The sequence below is a fragment of the Micropterus dolomieu genome, linkage group LG11 (genome assembly GCF_021292245.1).
Source record: "Micropterus dolomieu isolate WLL.071019.BEF.003 ecotype Adirondacks linkage group LG11, ASM2129224v1, whole genome shotgun sequence".
Taxonomy (NCBI): Eukaryota; Metazoa; Chordata; class Actinopteri; order Centrarchiformes; family Centrarchidae; genus Micropterus; species Micropterus dolomieu.
Genome location: NC_060160.1, coordinates 12778478 through 12795446, shown reverse-complemented (window position 1 = coordinate 12795446; position 16969 = coordinate 12778478). Strand labels below are relative to the sequence as shown.

Below are 16969 nucleotides of genomic sequence, written 5' to 3'. Positions count from 1 at the left end.
AAATAAAACTTGATCGATTGATCATATTTTAATGGGGTCCTGTCTGTTACAGTATTGCTGGAGCTCTAAGGTCAAGCTTTATTGCCTTTGTAGGTCTGCCTTCTCAGCTGACTCAAGTCCAAGCACTAGGTAACATTACTCTTTTATGCTCTGGATGTTTAGCATCTCATTAATGAGTCTGCAAAAAATGCACTTATGCCAGTGAAATTGTGTTTGTAATTAGCTTACAACAATTACAATTTCTTAACATTATATTCTCCCTGAATTACTAATACTATTCTTAAAGTATTATCATTTTTTTTACTGTCTGGTGCAGAGGAGGATTTCTCTGCCTCATTGGAGAGACAACTCCCTTTCTCCCCCTGTCTGTCATGCACGATTATGACAAAAAGAGGAAAAAAATTGATTCGTTCAGCCGCATTATGGGTATTGTAGTTTTTGGCTAGCACAGTCCAGTGAAATACTCATCCATTGAACGACAGGTCCCACAATCCGTTGCGCAGATAAACCTGACGGCCACGGTTGCAGGCTCTTGACAGCGGCAGTCAACTTCTGCTGAAAGGGGTACTGCAGTCAGTGAGCTATATAAACTCAGCCTCCCTGCTTTGTTCACTTTCACGTCGCGACGGCTCGTCGTTGACCGCTTTAAAGAATGTCTGACGGTGGGGGGACAGAGGAAAACTCCGGCACCATGGAGGTGTCGGCCGTTCAGACGGTCGCGGACACATCGGTGCTGCAGAAGCACATAAGGAAATTGGTACCGCTGCTCCTGGAAGATGGCGGCGAGGCCCCGGCCTCACTGGAAACCGCCCTGGAGGAGAAGAGCGCCGTGGAGCAGATGAGGAAATTTCTGGCCGATCCCCAACTTCACACCATCCTGGTCGAGAGAAGTGCACTCAAAGGTACATTTTAAAAAGAAGCGGTAGCTAGCTGATATGATTTGAGTCCTTCAGATTATATTACTAGGGCAATTAACGTCATATTTGCCGCCAGCAATGTCTAAACCCATTGTTACCCAAGTTGTTATTAACGTTGTAACATTATGTGTAAGATGAAGTTGGTTATTTAGGTTAACAGTGTTAACCTAGCTTGCTGTCTCCATCCATTACATTGTTAAATTGTAAGGCAACTACGCCACACTGGGTGGGGACGAGAAAACCGCTAATGACAACACAATAATGCAGGTGCTCAATGTTAAGTTAGCTAACGTTATGATTGGCAGTGTAGGATTATACGAAAGTCAGCGTTACCATTGTGTTCATGTTCAAAGTACGGTAATATTTAGTTGTTGACAACAACGTGAAAAAGAACAAAGTCCTGATAAGACAGGAGCACCAATCTCAGAAATTCAGAGAATGATTCCTTTGTAATAACTGCAAGTCATGTTGTGTGCACCGCCACCTTGGGGTTTCATCATGTGAACCAGCTTCTGTCAATGAACACATTCTCTTCAGTTTCCTCCAGGCGAATTAATCCTGAACTTCAGAGCCGCTTGCCCTTCCTAATGTTTTATGAGCTCTGAACCTTGTTCCCTTGATACTGCACATGATCAACCACTGCAGGTTTTGGATTCCCACCGAGAGAGTCGGTGCCCCAGCCCATCCCATTTTTTTTTGCACTAAGAATACTTACACTGCAATGCAGAGAGTAACGTTACCATCTCTGCAGATGGTCTGCAGATCATTTTACTGCAAGCTATAACCTCACGTGTAAAGGACACAGATGGATGGGTGTAGATGAAAGTGTCAGATTGCTATGTCATCCTACTGTAACATGGCCTATTATACTCCGATAAACTCAACTCCTCCTGTGCCACGTTTTACTTGGGAGTGGAGAATCTTAATGTATCTTAACAGCTTGCAGGGCTTAACGTTAAACCTTTTTGCAACTGGCCCCCGAAACTTACTGTCCCGAAGACAATTTTTACTGTCCTGCATATAAAAAAAACTAAACAAATGTAATCACAGTTAAAATGATGATAAATAAAAAGGTTAACAAAACAGTTTACTTTTAAAACAAAACATACTAAGACTCAAACATGACGTGCTCTCCTGCTGACAGCCATTTATGAAAAATGAACACAGAGCAGCAGATACAAGTCGCCTCTATCCCTATCCCGATGAACAGGTTGCCATGGTAGCGACCTGTCAATCACAAGGTAGTCCCGTCCAAAAGCATACGCTGCATTATCGTCTATTTTCCCCTAAATAGGACCATAATATACTGAATGAACATCATGCTGTGTTGAAGAAGACTTGAAACTAGCGACTCGGACTATAAGCTAATTTAAAAGTGTTTACTGAGGCTGAGAAGTAGCAACATTTACCATTATTTCTAATGGAACTCGCCCCCTGCTGGCCGTTAGGGAGAATGCAGCTTTAAGTTCCGTCTGCATGGTTTCACTGTCGACCCAGAGGTTACCGCACGATTGAGATTAGAGAAATAACATTTGACAACCTCTCGTCACGTAACTACAACTCTGGATTGGACATCGGTGCGCGCCAAGAACCTCAAAACAACTGCAGGATGTTGAGTTTAATTTATTTATTTTTAAATACTAATGTTTTTGCACTGGCCTCATTGGGCCAGTGAGTTGCTAGTTCAACTGTGATTTAAAGAGTTGTCTGTTTACTTTACAGAGGATGTTGGAGATGAAGGAGAGGAGGAGAAGGAGTGCATCACTTATAACATCAGCATTGACATACACTATGGGATCAAGTCCAACAGGTAAATGAGCCATCTAAAACTAGTACTGTTTCTCTACTTTTAGTTTACTCAATAGCACTCAGCTTCCACTTAAGTTCTGTTAATTCTGAACTGCGAATTTCATTCTTTTCTCCCCTGCAGCTTGGCTTTGATCAAGAGGACAGGCGTCATTGATGCAGACAAGCCCATATCAACCCAAGTTCGAGTTCTGACCTTGAGTGAGGATTCTCCCTATGAGACACTCCACTCATTCATCAGCAATGCTGTCGCTCCTTTCTTCAAGTCCTACATCCGAGAGTCTGGCAAGGCAGACAGGTAATCCTGAAAATGTGTCTATTGTATTTTGATAAAAACCTTTTAGTCTAATAAACTAAATCATTATCTGATGGAGAATTAATCTATACTATAATCTTTGGGCTAACCCTCTAGAGATGGGGATAAGATGGCTCCCTCTGTGGAGAAGAAGATTGCTGAGCTGGAGATGGGCCTTCTTCACTTGCAGCAGAATATTGAGATTCCTGAGATCAGCCTGCTCATCCACCCCATCATCACAAACATCGCCAAGCAGTGCTATGAGCGTGGGGAGAAGCCCAAGGTCACTGACTTTGGAGACAAAGTGGAGGACCCAACCTTCCTTAACCAGCTGCAATCTGGAGTCAACCGCTGGATCAGGGAGATCCAAAAGGTAATTGGCATTCCCATATTTCTATCACAAATGAAAACAAAACAAGGTGGATATAATTCATATAATACAACAGGTATATGGGGAAAAATGTCATACTCAACACTGAGTGTATTTGTCTCCTCCACCTATATCAGGTGACAAAACTCGATCGTGACCCAGCGTCAGGCACAGCCTTGCAAGAGATCAGCTTCTGGCTGAATCTGGAGAGAGCCCTCAACAGGATCCAGGAGAAGAGAGAGAGCCCTGAAGTTCTGCTCACACTGGACATCCTCAAACACGGCAAACGTTTCCATGCTACTGTCAGCTTTGACACAGACACTGGTGAGTGACAGCCAGTTGGAAAAACATGTTCTTTGGCTTATTTCACTTCTGCTGCCTTTACTGACAGTATTGTATCAAGTACAGTATGAGTAATTGTTTATCCTTTCTCTACTTCTCACAGGTCTGAAACAGGCTGTGGAAACCGTCAATGACTACAATCCTCTGATGAAGGACTTCCCTCTCAATGACCTGCTCTCTGCTTCAGAGCTCGATAAGATCCGCCAGGCCCTGATGGCCATATTCACTCACTTGAAAAAGATTAGGAACACCAAGTACCCTATCCAGAGAGCACTGCGTCTAGTAGAAGCCATCTCCAGGGACTTGAGCTCCCAGCTACTCAAGGTGTTGGGCACCAGGAAGCTCATGCATGTTGCCTATGAAGAATTCGAAAAGGTTTGTGTGGTTGGGTCTCTGGCATAAAACCTAATATATTTTTCCTCTTATTTTAGCTACTCAAATTTTTATACTTCATTCTAAATGTCGTTTTAAAAACTTTGTGCAGGTGATGGTGGCATGCTTTGAGGTGTTCCAGACATGGGAGGATGAGTACGAGAAACTGCAAGTGCTTCTGAGGGACATTGTGAAGAGAAAGAGAGAGGAGAACCTCAAGATGGTGTGGCGTTTGAGCCCCGCCCACAGGAAGCTCCAATCACGTCTGGATCACATGAGACGTTTCAGAAGGCAGCATGAGCAGTTGAGGGCTGTCATCGTCCGTGTGCTGAGGCCTCAGGTAAAGTACAGCGTCTGTAATGGCCACACTTGGACTGACTCACATGCCTTGCCATTAGTTTCTGTTTTGCTGTTTTCTTGTAGATCCTGACAAAAGAATTAATAACTGTTTTGTTTTTTTTTTTACTTTTTGTCTCCAGATTTCTGCCGTACCACAACATGCCCCTGGAGAGACAGTTGAGCCTCAAGACATGAAAGTAGCTGGAGTTCTGTTTGATGCTGCTGATGCCAATGCTATCGAGGAGGTCAACCTGGCATATGAGAATGTCAAAGAGGTCGATGGACTGGATGTGTCTAAGGAAGGCATGGAAGCCTGGGAAGCCGCCATGAAGCGTTATGATGAACGTATCGACCGCGTTGAGACCCGTATCACTGCCCGCCTGCGCGATCAGCTGGGAACCGCTAAGAACGCCAACGAGATGTTCCGCATCTTCTCCCGCTTTAATGCCCTCTTCGTCCGTCCCCACATCCGTGGTGCTATCCGGGAGTACCAGACACAGCTCATCCAGCGTGTGAAAGATGACATCGAGTCGCTGCATGACAAGTTCAAAGTGCAGTATCCCCAAAGCCAGGCCTGTAAAATGAGCCATGTCCGAGACCTGCCACCTGTGTCTGGCTCCATCATCTGGGCCAAGCAGATCGACCGTCAGCTGACTGCGTATATGAAAAGAGTGGAGGATGTTCTGGGAAAAGGCTGGGAGAACCATGTGGAGGGGCTCAAGCTGAAGCAGGATGGAGATAGCTTCAGGGCTAAACTCAATACTCAAGAGATATTTGATGACTGGGCTCGCAAGGTATGGAGCTGGTCATAGACATAGGATAGTATTTTAAAATGTTATTTGACATCATAAAATGTTCTATTTTTTTGTCTCTTACAATGTTTTAATTTTTTTGTTTTTAAATATAAGGTGCAGCAGCGTAACCTTGGTGTGTCTGGCCGCATCTTCACCATCGAGAGTACTCGTGCCCGTGGACGTACCGGAAACATGCTGAAGCTTAAAGTCAACTTCCTCCCAGAGATCATCACTTTGTCCAAAGAGGTCCGCAACCTCAAGTGGTTGAGCTTCCGTGTTCCTTTGGCCATCGTCAACAAAGCCCACCAAGCTAACCAGCTGTACCCATTTGCCATCTCTTTGATTGAGAGTGTGCGCACCTACGAGCGCACTTGTGAGAAAGTGGAGGAGAGGTCCTCCATCTCACTGCTGGTGGCTGGGCTTAAGAAAGAAGTTCAGGCTCTCATTACTGAAGGCATCACTCTGGTCTGGGAGTCCTACAAGCTGGATCCCTATGTTCAGAGGCTGGCTGAGACTGTATTTAACTTCCAGGAGAAGGTTGGTTACAATGATTACATATAAACTGAACAAGTGCGATTGTTAAGTTGCCCCAAACATAATTTCTAATGGGTTTTTTTCCCCCCCTGCTGTATGTTTCCAGGTGGACGACCTCCTACTGATTGAGGAGAAAATTGATCTTGAGGTTCGCTCTCTGGACACTTGCATGTTTGACAACAAGACTTTCTCTGACATCCTCAACCGAGTCCAGAAAGCGGTAGATGACCTCAATCTCCACTCTTACTCCAATCTGCCCATCTGGGTCAACAAGCTCGACATTGAGGTGGGCACCACAAAACAACAATCCAAGGATTATTTGTTATTCTGATTCAGTTATGTTGTAACTGTTTTGAGTCCGAATGAAATACTTTGAACATTTCAACCTCTGAATCTTTTTTACATGTGGCTGGCCTGAAAGGTTTTGATGATCGTTTTGTTTTCATAGATTGAACGTATCCTGGGAGTGCGTCTGCAGGCTGGCCTAAAGGCCTGGACCCAGGTCCTCCGTGGCCAGCTAGAGGACAAAGCTGATGTGGACATGGACACAGAGGCTCCACAAGTGAGCCACAAACCTGGAGGGGAGCCCAAGATCAAGGTAGCCATTGTGACTGTGTTGCCTTATGTCATATTTTTTTTTTTATTTTCATAATTATACATTACTTATAAAACATTGGATTCCTGGACACATATGGCTATTATAACAACATAATCTGTTATTTTATTTTCCCAGAATGTTGTCCATGAGCTGAGGATTACTAACCAGGTGATCTACCTGAACCCACCGATTGAAGACTGCCGCTACAAGCTTTACCAGGAGATGTTTGCCTGGAAGATGGTCATCCTTTCCCTTCCCAGGATCCAGAGCCAGAGATACCAGGTAACCTTGTCTGAACAGTTGATACCCTGTATCATCTTTTTAAAGAATTTAAAAATGTAAATGAAAGACTCGATAGTCTAACAATGGTGATGAATAAAAGGTTTGAATCGAATAGAGAATCGTGACACCTCTAATGCAGATTGTCTGGGATATGCAAACATGTAGGTGCAAGGCAGTGTGAACAAAGTAATGTATTTTATTTTATTTCAGACATGAAATATGGAGACGTGGATTTTGTGTCCTATTACACTTGTGCTGTTGCTTTAATCTAAGTACATTTGTCCTTCCTCACCAGGTGGGAGTCCACTATGAGCTTTCAGAGGAGGAGAAGTTCTACAGAAACGCCCTGACCAGGATGCCAGATGGCCCTGCAGCCTTAGAGGAGGCCTACAATGCAGTGGAAGATATTGTCAATGAGGTGGAGCAGTACGTTAAGGTAAGTGTCATCTTGTTATAACACAAAATAAATGCTTTATCATACCTTTTGATTAGCTGCTGATAGAATGCCTTGGTTTTAAGTATGGATTTAAAGAAATGGAAAAATACTGTTTTCTTTTGTACGGTCATGTGCATAATATACACTAGCATCTACATTACATTGTATCCATCTCTTTTCTTTGTTGCTCCTGTCCAGGTGTGGCTGCAGTACCAGTGCTTATGGGACATGCAAGCTGAGAACATCTACAACCGTCTGGGTGAAGACCTCAGCAAGTGGCAGGCCCTGCTGGTCCAGATCCGCAAAGCACGTGGGACCTTTGACAATGCAGAGACACGGAAAGAGTTTGGACCTGTAGTCATCGACTATGGCAAGGTAAAAATGATTGACAGTTGTAGGGACTGTATTTGTAAAAGTATTTCTCAAATGATGATTAAAAATAGTCTATTAAAAAGAAGACTCAAAACTACATTTTAGACAAACACTACATTTATAATCATTTTAAGGGAAGCGTGAGGTCTCTTCTACATAAACCCTATTATTTAGTAGTATTAGTTTTATAACAATGCTATGTTCTATTTGTAACGTCTTTTGCTGCTCCATCTTGTATATTTGTATAAGTATATTTTTGTATGTCTATGGGCTTCTTATTCATTCTCATTAAATGTTTGTATCTGTCCTTGACATACAGGTCCAGTCCAAGGTGAACTTGAAGTATGATTCCTGGCACAAAGAAGTGCTCAGCAAGTTTGGTCAGATGCTTGGCAACAACATGCAGGACTTCCATGCCCAGATCTCCAAGGTTAACACACATGATTGAGACATTTTTTTGACCAGCTTAGTAACACTGATTTCCAAATGACATGGATCATACGATTATTCTATGAACTATTTTTTATTTTATTTTTTCTTATCTCCTTTTTCTGTTTCCTCAATAGTCCCGTCAAGAACTGGAGCAACATTCTGTGGACACGGCTAGCACCTCTGATGCTGTCAACTTCATAACATATGTCCAGACCCTGAAGCGCAAGATAAAACAGTTTGAGAAAAATGTGGACGTAAGTACTCCAAAACATTCACTATCTGTTCATTCTTTTGTACTACTGCATGCTGTAAGAAAAACAACAAAGCATCCTAATCAGATTCCCCCTCCTTTTACCCCTAGTTATTCCGTAATGGACAGCGTTTGCTGGAGAAGCAGAGATTCCAGTTCCCTCCATCTTGGCTCTACATTGACAACATCGAAGGTGAATGGGGGGCCTTCAGTGACATAATGAAGCGCAAGGATACAGCTATCCAGCAGCAGGTGGAAAACCTGCAGAAAAAGATTGTCCAGGAGGACAAAGCTGTGGAAAACCGCACCACTGACTTGCTCAATGACTGGGAGAAGACCAAACCAGTTGCTGTAAGAGAAATTAAATTTGAAATACAATATACTGTGCTGTCACTCTAGGGCACACGTTCTGTGAACATATATTACAGATGACTGCTAATTGTTAAATTAGAATAATATTATTTTGAACAGCAGTTGAAGCATCTGCTGATGTACAGATAAACTTATCAAATGTTTGACATTTTTAAATTGAACTATTTATTGTTGGTTTTTTTTTTTGTCTAAATGGTTATCTGTTTCACCAGGGGAACCTGCGTCCAGAGGAGGCTCTTCAGTCTCTGACGATCTATGAGGGCAACTTTGGCCGACTGAAGGATGAAAGGGAGAAGTGTGCCCGAGCCAAAGAAGCCCTGGAGCTCCCAGACACTGGCCTGCTCAGCGGCAGTGAAGAGAGGGTGCAGGTAATGCCAGGAAACATTTGAATTAAAGCATTTAAATCCCTGATAAAAGACCAAGTAACAGATAGCAAATATTTCAGAGACTGATTTGGAATAGGAGTAATATTTAACCCATTATGCACGAGATAAAAAAAAAAAACATACTTTAATTATGACTTATTTCTGTCTCTGTGTTGACTTGTAGGTGGCCCTAGAGGAGCTGCATGACCTGAAGGAGGTTTGGTCCGAGCTGTCAAAGGTCTGGGAGCAAATCGACCAGATGAAAGAGCAGCCATGGGTGTCTGTACAACCTCGCAAGGTAACAAATCCATAATAATAATTCAGATCATTGAATCTCTATTTTTAATTTGTGAAATTCTTAGGATATAACTATTCTTGGTGTTTTTGTGTCTGTAGCTTCGTCAGAGCCTGGATGCTCTATTGAACCAGCTGAAGAACTTCCAAGCAAGACTGAGACAGTATGCCTCCTATGAGTATGTCCAGAGGCTGCTTAAAGGATACCTGAAGGTCAGGCAGCACATTTTTAACACGAAGCACAAATTCTGACTCACAAGAAAGGGTTAGTAAACTCTTGACCTAATCCTTTTCTCTCACCAGGTTAACATGTTGGTGATTGAGCTGAAATCAGAGGCTCTGAAGGACCGCCACTGGAAGCAGCTGATGAAACGTTTGCATGTAAACTGGGTTCTGTCAGAGCTGACTCTGGGACAGATCTGGGATGTGGATCTGCAGAAGAATGAGATGGTGGTGAAGGACGTTCTCCTGGTAGCCCAGGGAGAGATGGCTTTGGAGGAGTTCCTTAAACAGGTGAAGACGGCGGGCCCTGAAGAGATAATGCAGTGTAGTTGTAATGCTCACAGGAAAAATTACACTCTGGTTTGTAGTTCTTTTTTTAGTATTAATTCTGGGTTTTTTTGGCCTCAGATCCGTGAAGTCTGGAACTCGTATGAGCTTGACCTGGTGAACTACCAGAACAAATGCCGTCTGATTAGAGGCTGGGATGACCTCTTCAACAAGGTCAAAGAACATATTAACAGCGTGTCTGCCATGAAGTTGTCTCCATACTACAAGGTAGAAAGAATTGCATGTTGTGTTCGCTGAGACAGTGGTTACAAATATTTAAGCTGTCAGAACTGCATCAACACCATGTGCTTCTTGTTTTTCTCTCCCAGGTGTTTGAGGAAGACGCTCTGAGCTGGGAGGACAAGCTGAATCGCATCATGGCTCTGTTTGACGTTTGGATTGATGTCCAGCGTCGCTGGGTCTATCTGGAAGGCATCTTCACCGGCAGTGCTGACATCAAACATCTGCTGCCTGTAGAAACCCAGAGATTCCAGAGGTAAATAAGGACCTGTCTAATTTTTTCTATGCTTTATTTTAACAAACCAAAGTGACAAGCTCAATAAATATTTTATCACTGTAACAATATTTTCTACTAGCACTAGCTCTAAATTTTTTCTCTTTTTCTTTAATCATCAGTATCAGCACAGAGTTCTTGGCACTGATGAAGAAGGTGTCAAAGTCTCCCTTAGTGATGGATGTGCTGAACATACAAGGGGTGCAGAGGTCTCTGGAGCGACTGGCTGACCTTCTGGGAAAAATCCAGAAAGCCCTCGGAGAATACTTGGAGAGGGAAAGATCCTCATTCCCCAGGTAAGAAGAGGCGAAAGAGTGCTTAAAATTGAAATTCAAATGAACCACATAAAACTCTTATATTTTAACCAAAGTTTTGTTCATCAAGTCTATGTAATTAAATTGCTCAGAATTAGATATTTTCTTTTTTAATTAGTGCTTGAAAAGGAGTCCTTGAATTTCATTTTGTAATGTCTGATAACAATTCCAATTCCAGTGTTCATACAATGTGCATATAAAACACAGAACTTTCACGAGTTAAGTTGATGAATATTTGGGAAAAACTTTCACCAATGTATACATTCATTTATTAACTCTCCTCAATTGATCCATACCACTCTTCTTGTTTCCAGGTTCTACTTTGTGGGAGACGAGGACCTACTTGAAATCATTGGTAATAGCAAGAATGTGGCCAAACTGCAAAAGCACTTCAAAAAGATGTTTGCTGGCGTTTCCAGCATCCTGCTCAATGAGGACAACACTGAGGTGCTGGGAATCTCCTCCCGCGAGGGTGAGGAGATTCTCTATAAGACACCAGTCTCCATCACACAGCACCCCAAGATCAACGAGTGGCTGACGCTGGTGGAAAAGGAGATGAGGGTGACGCTGGCCAAACTGCTAGCTGAGTCCGTCACAGAGGTCACATCCTTCAACAAGGGCACAGGCATTGACCTGAGTCAGTACATCAACTGGATTGATCGTTACCAGGTTGGTATTGAGACACTATTAGTTATTCACCATATACATGGAAGTGAGGTAATGTGATTTTACTTGATCTGTTTTCTCTCTTCGCAGGCCCAGCTGGTGGTCCTGTCCACTCAGATCGCTTGGTCTGAGAACATTGAGGCTGCCTTGACTTCTATCGCTGGTGGTGGGGACATGACACTCATGCAGGGAGTGCTGTCAAATGTGGAGGCCACCCTTAACGTGTTGGCTGACACCGTGCTGATGGAGCAGCCTCCACTCCGCAGGAGGAAACTGGAGCACCTGGTTAGAGGGAATTTTAGTACCGTTTTAAAAGAATGTTGTCCAATTAAAATTGTATCTGAAATCCCTTTCCTTCTCCGTCTTAGATTACTGAGCTGGTGCACCAACGTGATGTAACCAGGACTCTGATCAAGAACAAGATCGACAACCCGAAGTCCTTCGAGTGGCTCTGCCAGATGCGCTTCTATTTTGACCCCAAGCAGACAGATGTTCTGCAACAGCTGTCCATTCAGATGGCCAATGCCAAGTTCAACTACGGATTTGAGTACTTGGGAGTCCAGGACAAGCTTGTCCAGACCCCTCTGACAGACCGCTGCTATCTCACCATGACCCAGGCTCTGGAGGCCCGCCTTGGAGGGTCACCATTTGGTACGGAAGCTTTTTTAATAATTTTTCCATTACCAGTACCAGCTCAACTCAACTTGAGATAGTACCTATCAATGTAGCTGGACGTCATAGCAACGGCACACACAACTGCCGCGACGTAATGTTCAATGCGACCCACATACAGCTGTTTCTAATGTAAGTTAAAACGTTTGAACATTACTCAGAATGTAAAGACAAATAAGCGGTATGAAAACCTTACAGCTGCAATTTTCCTCTGCCGTTGTTGCTGCAGTGGTCTGTGTGACGGTGGATTGCCGCAGGCTTCCACCGCCACCACTTGCGGAGCTCCTCGACTCCGAAATCTTTCAAGTACATTTTTGTTCCGCCCTCACTTCTTGTAAACCTGTCAATATTCGAAATCTGCACAGTTGGTTTCTCACCTCAAAACTTCTCAGTAGTGGATTTAGTGATAAAATATGAAAACTGTAAAATATAAAACTTTCTGTTGCTGGCCTCTGTCTGGCGATGATGAGGCAGTGAATAGTGACTATTCTCTCTGACCAATCGGTAGTCTGCTGTGTGTTCACGTCACATTTTAGTATTGCCTCAGCTCGCTTGGAACCTCAACAGAGGTGATACGAAAAAAAGTAGTACCTGGAAGCGGGTACAGGTACAACTTTTCCACAATGGAAAACCAAACAAAGGCGAGTAGAGTCGTGGCGAGTCGAGATGGTACCGTGCGGTAGAAAAGGGGCTTTTGTACATATGAGAAATGGAGATTTTGATTTTTGGTTTACACATTAGCTTCACTGAGTTTGTTCCCTATCTAGGTCCTGCTGGCACAGGGAAGACGGAGTCAGTGAAAGCTCTTGGTCACCAGCTGGGCCGCTTTGTCCTGGTCTTCAACTGTGATGAGACATTTGACTTCCAGGTACATAACTGCATTTAGATTCTTAGTTCTTAGGCTAGACAACAGCAACACAAGAGATCAGTACATTATGCAATTATAATTTTTGATTAAGGATGCAGCCGTTTATCATGTCTGTATTTCAAATTACAAATCTCTTTTGCTGATCTCTCTTTTTTTTTTATTTTTTTTTATTTTTTTTTTATAGGCCATGGGTCGTATCTTCGTTGGTCTGTGCCAGGTGGGAGCATGGGGCTGCTTTGATGAGTTTAACCGTCTGGAGGAGAGAATGCTCTCTGCCGTCTCCCAGCAGGTCCAGTACATCCAGGTGGCCTTGAGGGAACACAGCAACCCCAACAGAGACAGGAGTATGTATATGTGTGGGAACACAGGCGTTACAATATGTAAGGAGACTGTCCTAGAATGGGAATGTCCTGATTCCTGTCCTGTTTGAATGATAATGTCCAAGACAGTTCAACAAAATGGATTTCTTCATTTTAGAAAAAATAAAATAAAATCTTTTCAAAGCATAACATTCAGATGAGGGAGAAAATCAGTGTCTCCACCTTATTCACCTGTCATGTCACCCCCTCAGGTGTGCCAGTCACCACAGAGCTCCTGAACAAGCAGGTGAAGGTGAGTCCAGACATGGCCATCTTCATCACCATGAATCCTGGCTACGCTGGCCGCTCCAACCTGCCTGACAATCTGAAGAAGCTGTTCCGCAGCTTGGCCATGACCAAGCCCGACCGCCAGCTCATTGCCCAAGTAATGCTGTACTCTCAAGGTTTCCGTACAGCTGAGATCCTTGCCAAGAAGATTGTGCCCTTCTTCAAGTATGTACTGTTTAAGAAAAATGTACGTAGCTTTGAGATTGTTGTCTTTGAGAGGTCTTTCCTCTGTCAATGTATTCCTTGCTTCTATTTCAGGCTGTGTGATGAGCAGCTGTCATCCCAGAGTCACTACGATTTCGGCCTCCGAGCTCTCAAGAGCGTGCTGATCAGTGCTGGTAATGTCAAGCGTGAGCGTATCCAGAGGATCAAAAGGGAGAAGGCGGAACGTGGAGAGGTCGTTGATGAGAATGAAATCGCTGAGAACCTTCCTGAACAGGAGGTATAAAAAATTATATATGGCAAATCTGTTTTTAGAATACAGCTCGAAATTTGAGTAGCTCGAATGGTTATTTCACTCGGTCTATGTCTTGTTACTGTAGATCCTGATCCAGAGTGTGTGCGAGACAATGGTTCCCAAGCTGGTGGCAGAAGACATCCCTCTGCTGTTCAGCCTGCTGTCAGATGTCTTCCCTGGAGTCCAGTACCACCGCGGAGAGATGACTGCTCTGAGGGAAGAGCTGAAGAAAGTCTGCAGTGAGATGTACCTCACATACGGAGACGGTGACGATGTGGGCAGCATGTGGGTGGAGAAGGTGTGTGACTAAATGGAGTCAACATATATCCTATTGAGAAATACTGAGTTATACATCCTTGCCCACTGCTAAAGACACCGAAGTCCTTTACAGGGCTAGGATCAAATCGGTCTGCATGACAGTGCAGTATAAATCCTGTTGAACACAGATGCCCCCGGTACCGGGGCTTTTGACAGGAATGTTGATGATTATTCACTGTTTTATCAATATTTCTAATGTAATTTGGAACGTGGTTGTATGGACATAGTGTTTTAAAGGAGGAGTTATTCCTGATTTATTTGAGTATGTTATTTTAGGCATATTCCTGGAAAAGGGTGCCTGTTTTCAACAGGTACTTGGTTAGTGAGTAGTTACTCACTCACATTTTGTGAGACTTTGTCTTTCACCCTCTTCCAGGTGCTCCAGCTGTACCAGATCACACAGATCAACCACGGTCTGATGATGGTGGGACCTTCAGGTAGTGGGAAGACCATGGCATGGAGGGTGCTACTCAAGGCCCTGGAGAGGCTTGAGGGTGTTGAGGGTGTGGCCCACATCATCGACCCCAAGGCCATCAGCAAGGACCACCTGTACGGAACCCTGGACCCCAACACCCGTGAATGGACAGATGGCTTGTTCACACACATCCTCAGGAAGTAAGTTCTGTAACAAATTTCATTGTGAAGGCATGCATCAGGGGTATTCAATTAGATTTCAAAGAGGTCTAGTTAGAGAAAATTTCCTGACGCAAAGGTCCGGAACATCAAAACGACGAACTTGCGTTATCATTCAGTACTATAACCTATAGTTGTATCAACACATGTTTTTAGTCAACAACGGGCTGTCAAATCAAATAATATTTCAGTCAGTTTTCACATCAAACTGGAAGGATAATAAATAATAACTATTCAAATAATAAATTCTAAATTTAAGTAAACTAAATTAAAGTGCCTAATTTTTAGAAAAAATGTAATAAAAAGTGTAGCTTGAAGTGATGAAGTGTAGTCTTAACCAATTTTATAATAAACACTCAACACATCATAACAACAAATGAACAGCTGTAATGCCTCCTTCTCTTTCATTTCCTCTTACAGAGCTACCACTTTCCTACTTTCTGTTGTTCAGTGAGAAACGTGAGCTCCAGCTAGCATATTGGAGATCTATGCGATATTCTGGTTTTGAACTGCCCGTGGGAGGAATGTACATGTAAAAATCTGTACATTCTTGATTAAAAGTCATGTGAAATCTCTTATCTTTCGTCTCCTCAATTCGGGTGTGTTTCCAAAACGTCTCTGGTGAATCTCGTGGACTCAACTCGCAAGCATCGGTATGCACAGATTTGATTGGCTGAGCAGCGTCACATGAGACGATTGGAGCACATGCGATTGGTCTGTGAGTTTCCTGGTCCTCTAAACCAGTACAGTAAATGCTAGAAAAGCTGCGCGGGTTAAAATAGAAACACTCCGTCACGAGGTAGTAAGTCTCAATAATAAATGGGCTGTAGGTCGGCGGTCCGGAGAGGACGGCGGCTGGGTCCGGATCCGGACTGCGGTCCGCCTATTAGTGACCTCTGCTCTAAAGCAATATTTTCTCTACAACATCATATTTCCAGGTTTAAATGCAATCCACTTTTTAAGGGAACACTGTATTTTCGTACAAGAAGTTAGATGACAAAATTGATATCAGTTTATTCTCTATGTGTTCAATGGTAGAGGCTCTGTGACATGTTTAGAGTAGCTTAGCACAAACATTGGATCCTCTTGATCCTCTCTTCCCCATTAAAGGTTTTTCTCATGCGGATTGTAAAGCCCAATTGTGATGTTAGGCTATATAAATGAAATTGTCCTAACTTTTCTAGTTGTCTAGTTACCCAAAGATAAAATCATATATAAGCAAGAAAGCAGGACCCAGGTGTAAACCTCACCCTGTTCCAACTGGATCCAGACACAACCTGTGGAGATCTAAACATAAAATACTATAGGTCTGAAGAGGCCTTCATACTCTCCTGTCTATCACTCTCTGTATCTACAATATGTATCCATCTGCACTCATTACGTACTTGCTAACGAAGCAGATATAAAACGTATAAAATAGTTGGAACCAAACAGAATAATGTCATGTTATGAAATGTGATAACAATGCACTGAAAACCAAATTCTTATTATTTGTCATAATTCATGAGGGGTGATGTAATCAGACTACTAAATTCCAAATAGCAGGTCAGCAGTTGTTTGTGTGGATAAACGATCTGACCAAATGGAGTGACCACAACAATAAAAACAAGGGATGGTAGGAGCTGAACGAGTGAGGAAAGGGGTGGATGATTAAACTAGGGGAAGGCAGGAATGTGGGCCAGCAGGGTGTGATAATCTGTCTCTCTGCCACATGGGAGAGAGAGAGAGATTAAGGGGATGTATGATGTATTCTGACCCATATTCATGCACATAGTGATGTTTTGTGACCCACATACTACCTCATCTAAATACACATTCTACTTTAATACTGATATGTGCGTGAGTGAGTGCATGTTTCAGATTACAGTAAGAACAAATGCAACACATTTAAAGGACTGGTTCTTGGCAATAACAAATGTTACATTATTAAAAATAGTTACGGGACATTGTTTATTCAGTGTAATAAATTAGTAACAACATTCAGTATTCTGATATTAAATACTATCAATAAATACCTGCTATTTGTAACTCCAAATAGTCTATACCCATTGACAGATTATGAGAATATGGGCCCCTAGACACAGACATGTAAAAGACCCCCCAGCCCTCCAACGTAGCAGCAAGACACACAAACTTGGTGAGCATTTGCATCTCTTTATGG

General features: G+C 43.0%; 1 protein-coding gene across 2 annotated transcripts in view; it reads left to right on the top strand.

The window, feature by feature from the left end:
- Window positions 1–530: 530 nt before the first annotated feature.
- The window catches only part of dync1h1 (dynein, cytoplasmic 1, heavy chain 1), a 32067-nt gene continuing 15628 nt past the window's right edge, over window positions 531–16969 (top strand). The window contains exons 1-33 of one of the 2 annotated variants that reach the window (XM_046063591.1): window positions 531–902; window positions 2640–2727; window positions 2848–3021; window positions 3136–3391; window positions 3526–3712; window positions 3834–4105; window positions 4215–4442; window positions 4582–5235; window positions 5350–5772; window positions 5876–6055; window positions 6218–6367; window positions 6503–6649; window positions 6945–7085; window positions 7284–7460; window positions 7777–7887; window positions 8024–8143; window positions 8251–8490; window positions 8724–8879; window positions 9061–9174; window positions 9273–9383; window positions 9474–9683; window positions 9801–9947; window positions 10049–10215; window positions 10356–10529; window positions 10862–11216; window positions 11304–11498; window positions 11582–11864; window positions 12653–12753; window positions 12938–13097; window positions 13325–13565; window positions 13659–13842; window positions 13943–14155; window positions 14552–14790. In XM_046063591.1, the coding sequence (XP_045919547.1) occupies window positions 653–902; window positions 2640–2727; window positions 2848–3021; window positions 3136–3391; window positions 3526–3712; window positions 3834–4105; window positions 4215–4442; window positions 4582–5235; window positions 5350–5772; window positions 5876–6055; window positions 6218–6367; window positions 6503–6649; window positions 6945–7085; window positions 7284–7460; window positions 7777–7887; window positions 8024–8143; window positions 8251–8490; window positions 8724–8879; window positions 9061–9174; window positions 9273–9383; window positions 9474–9683; window positions 9801–9947; window positions 10049–10215; window positions 10356–10529; window positions 10862–11216; window positions 11304–11498; window positions 11582–11864; window positions 12653–12753; window positions 12938–13097; window positions 13325–13565; window positions 13659–13842; window positions 13943–14155; window positions 14552–14790 (6848 nt within the window). In that variant the 5' untranslated portion in view covers window positions 531–652. The remainder of the gene's footprint in view (window positions 903–2639; window positions 2728–2847; window positions 3022–3135; window positions 3392–3525; window positions 3713–3833; window positions 4106–4214; window positions 4443–4581; window positions 5236–5349; window positions 5773–5875; window positions 6056–6217; window positions 6368–6502; window positions 6650–6944; window positions 7086–7283; window positions 7461–7776; window positions 7888–8023; window positions 8144–8250; window positions 8491–8723; window positions 8880–9060; window positions 9175–9272; window positions 9384–9473; window positions 9684–9800; window positions 9948–10048; window positions 10216–10355; window positions 10530–10861; window positions 11217–11303; window positions 11499–11581; window positions 11865–12652; window positions 12754–12937; window positions 13098–13324; window positions 13566–13658; window positions 13843–13942; window positions 14156–14551; window positions 14791–16969) is intronic. The other variant, XM_046063590.1, reaches the window with a different exon arrangement.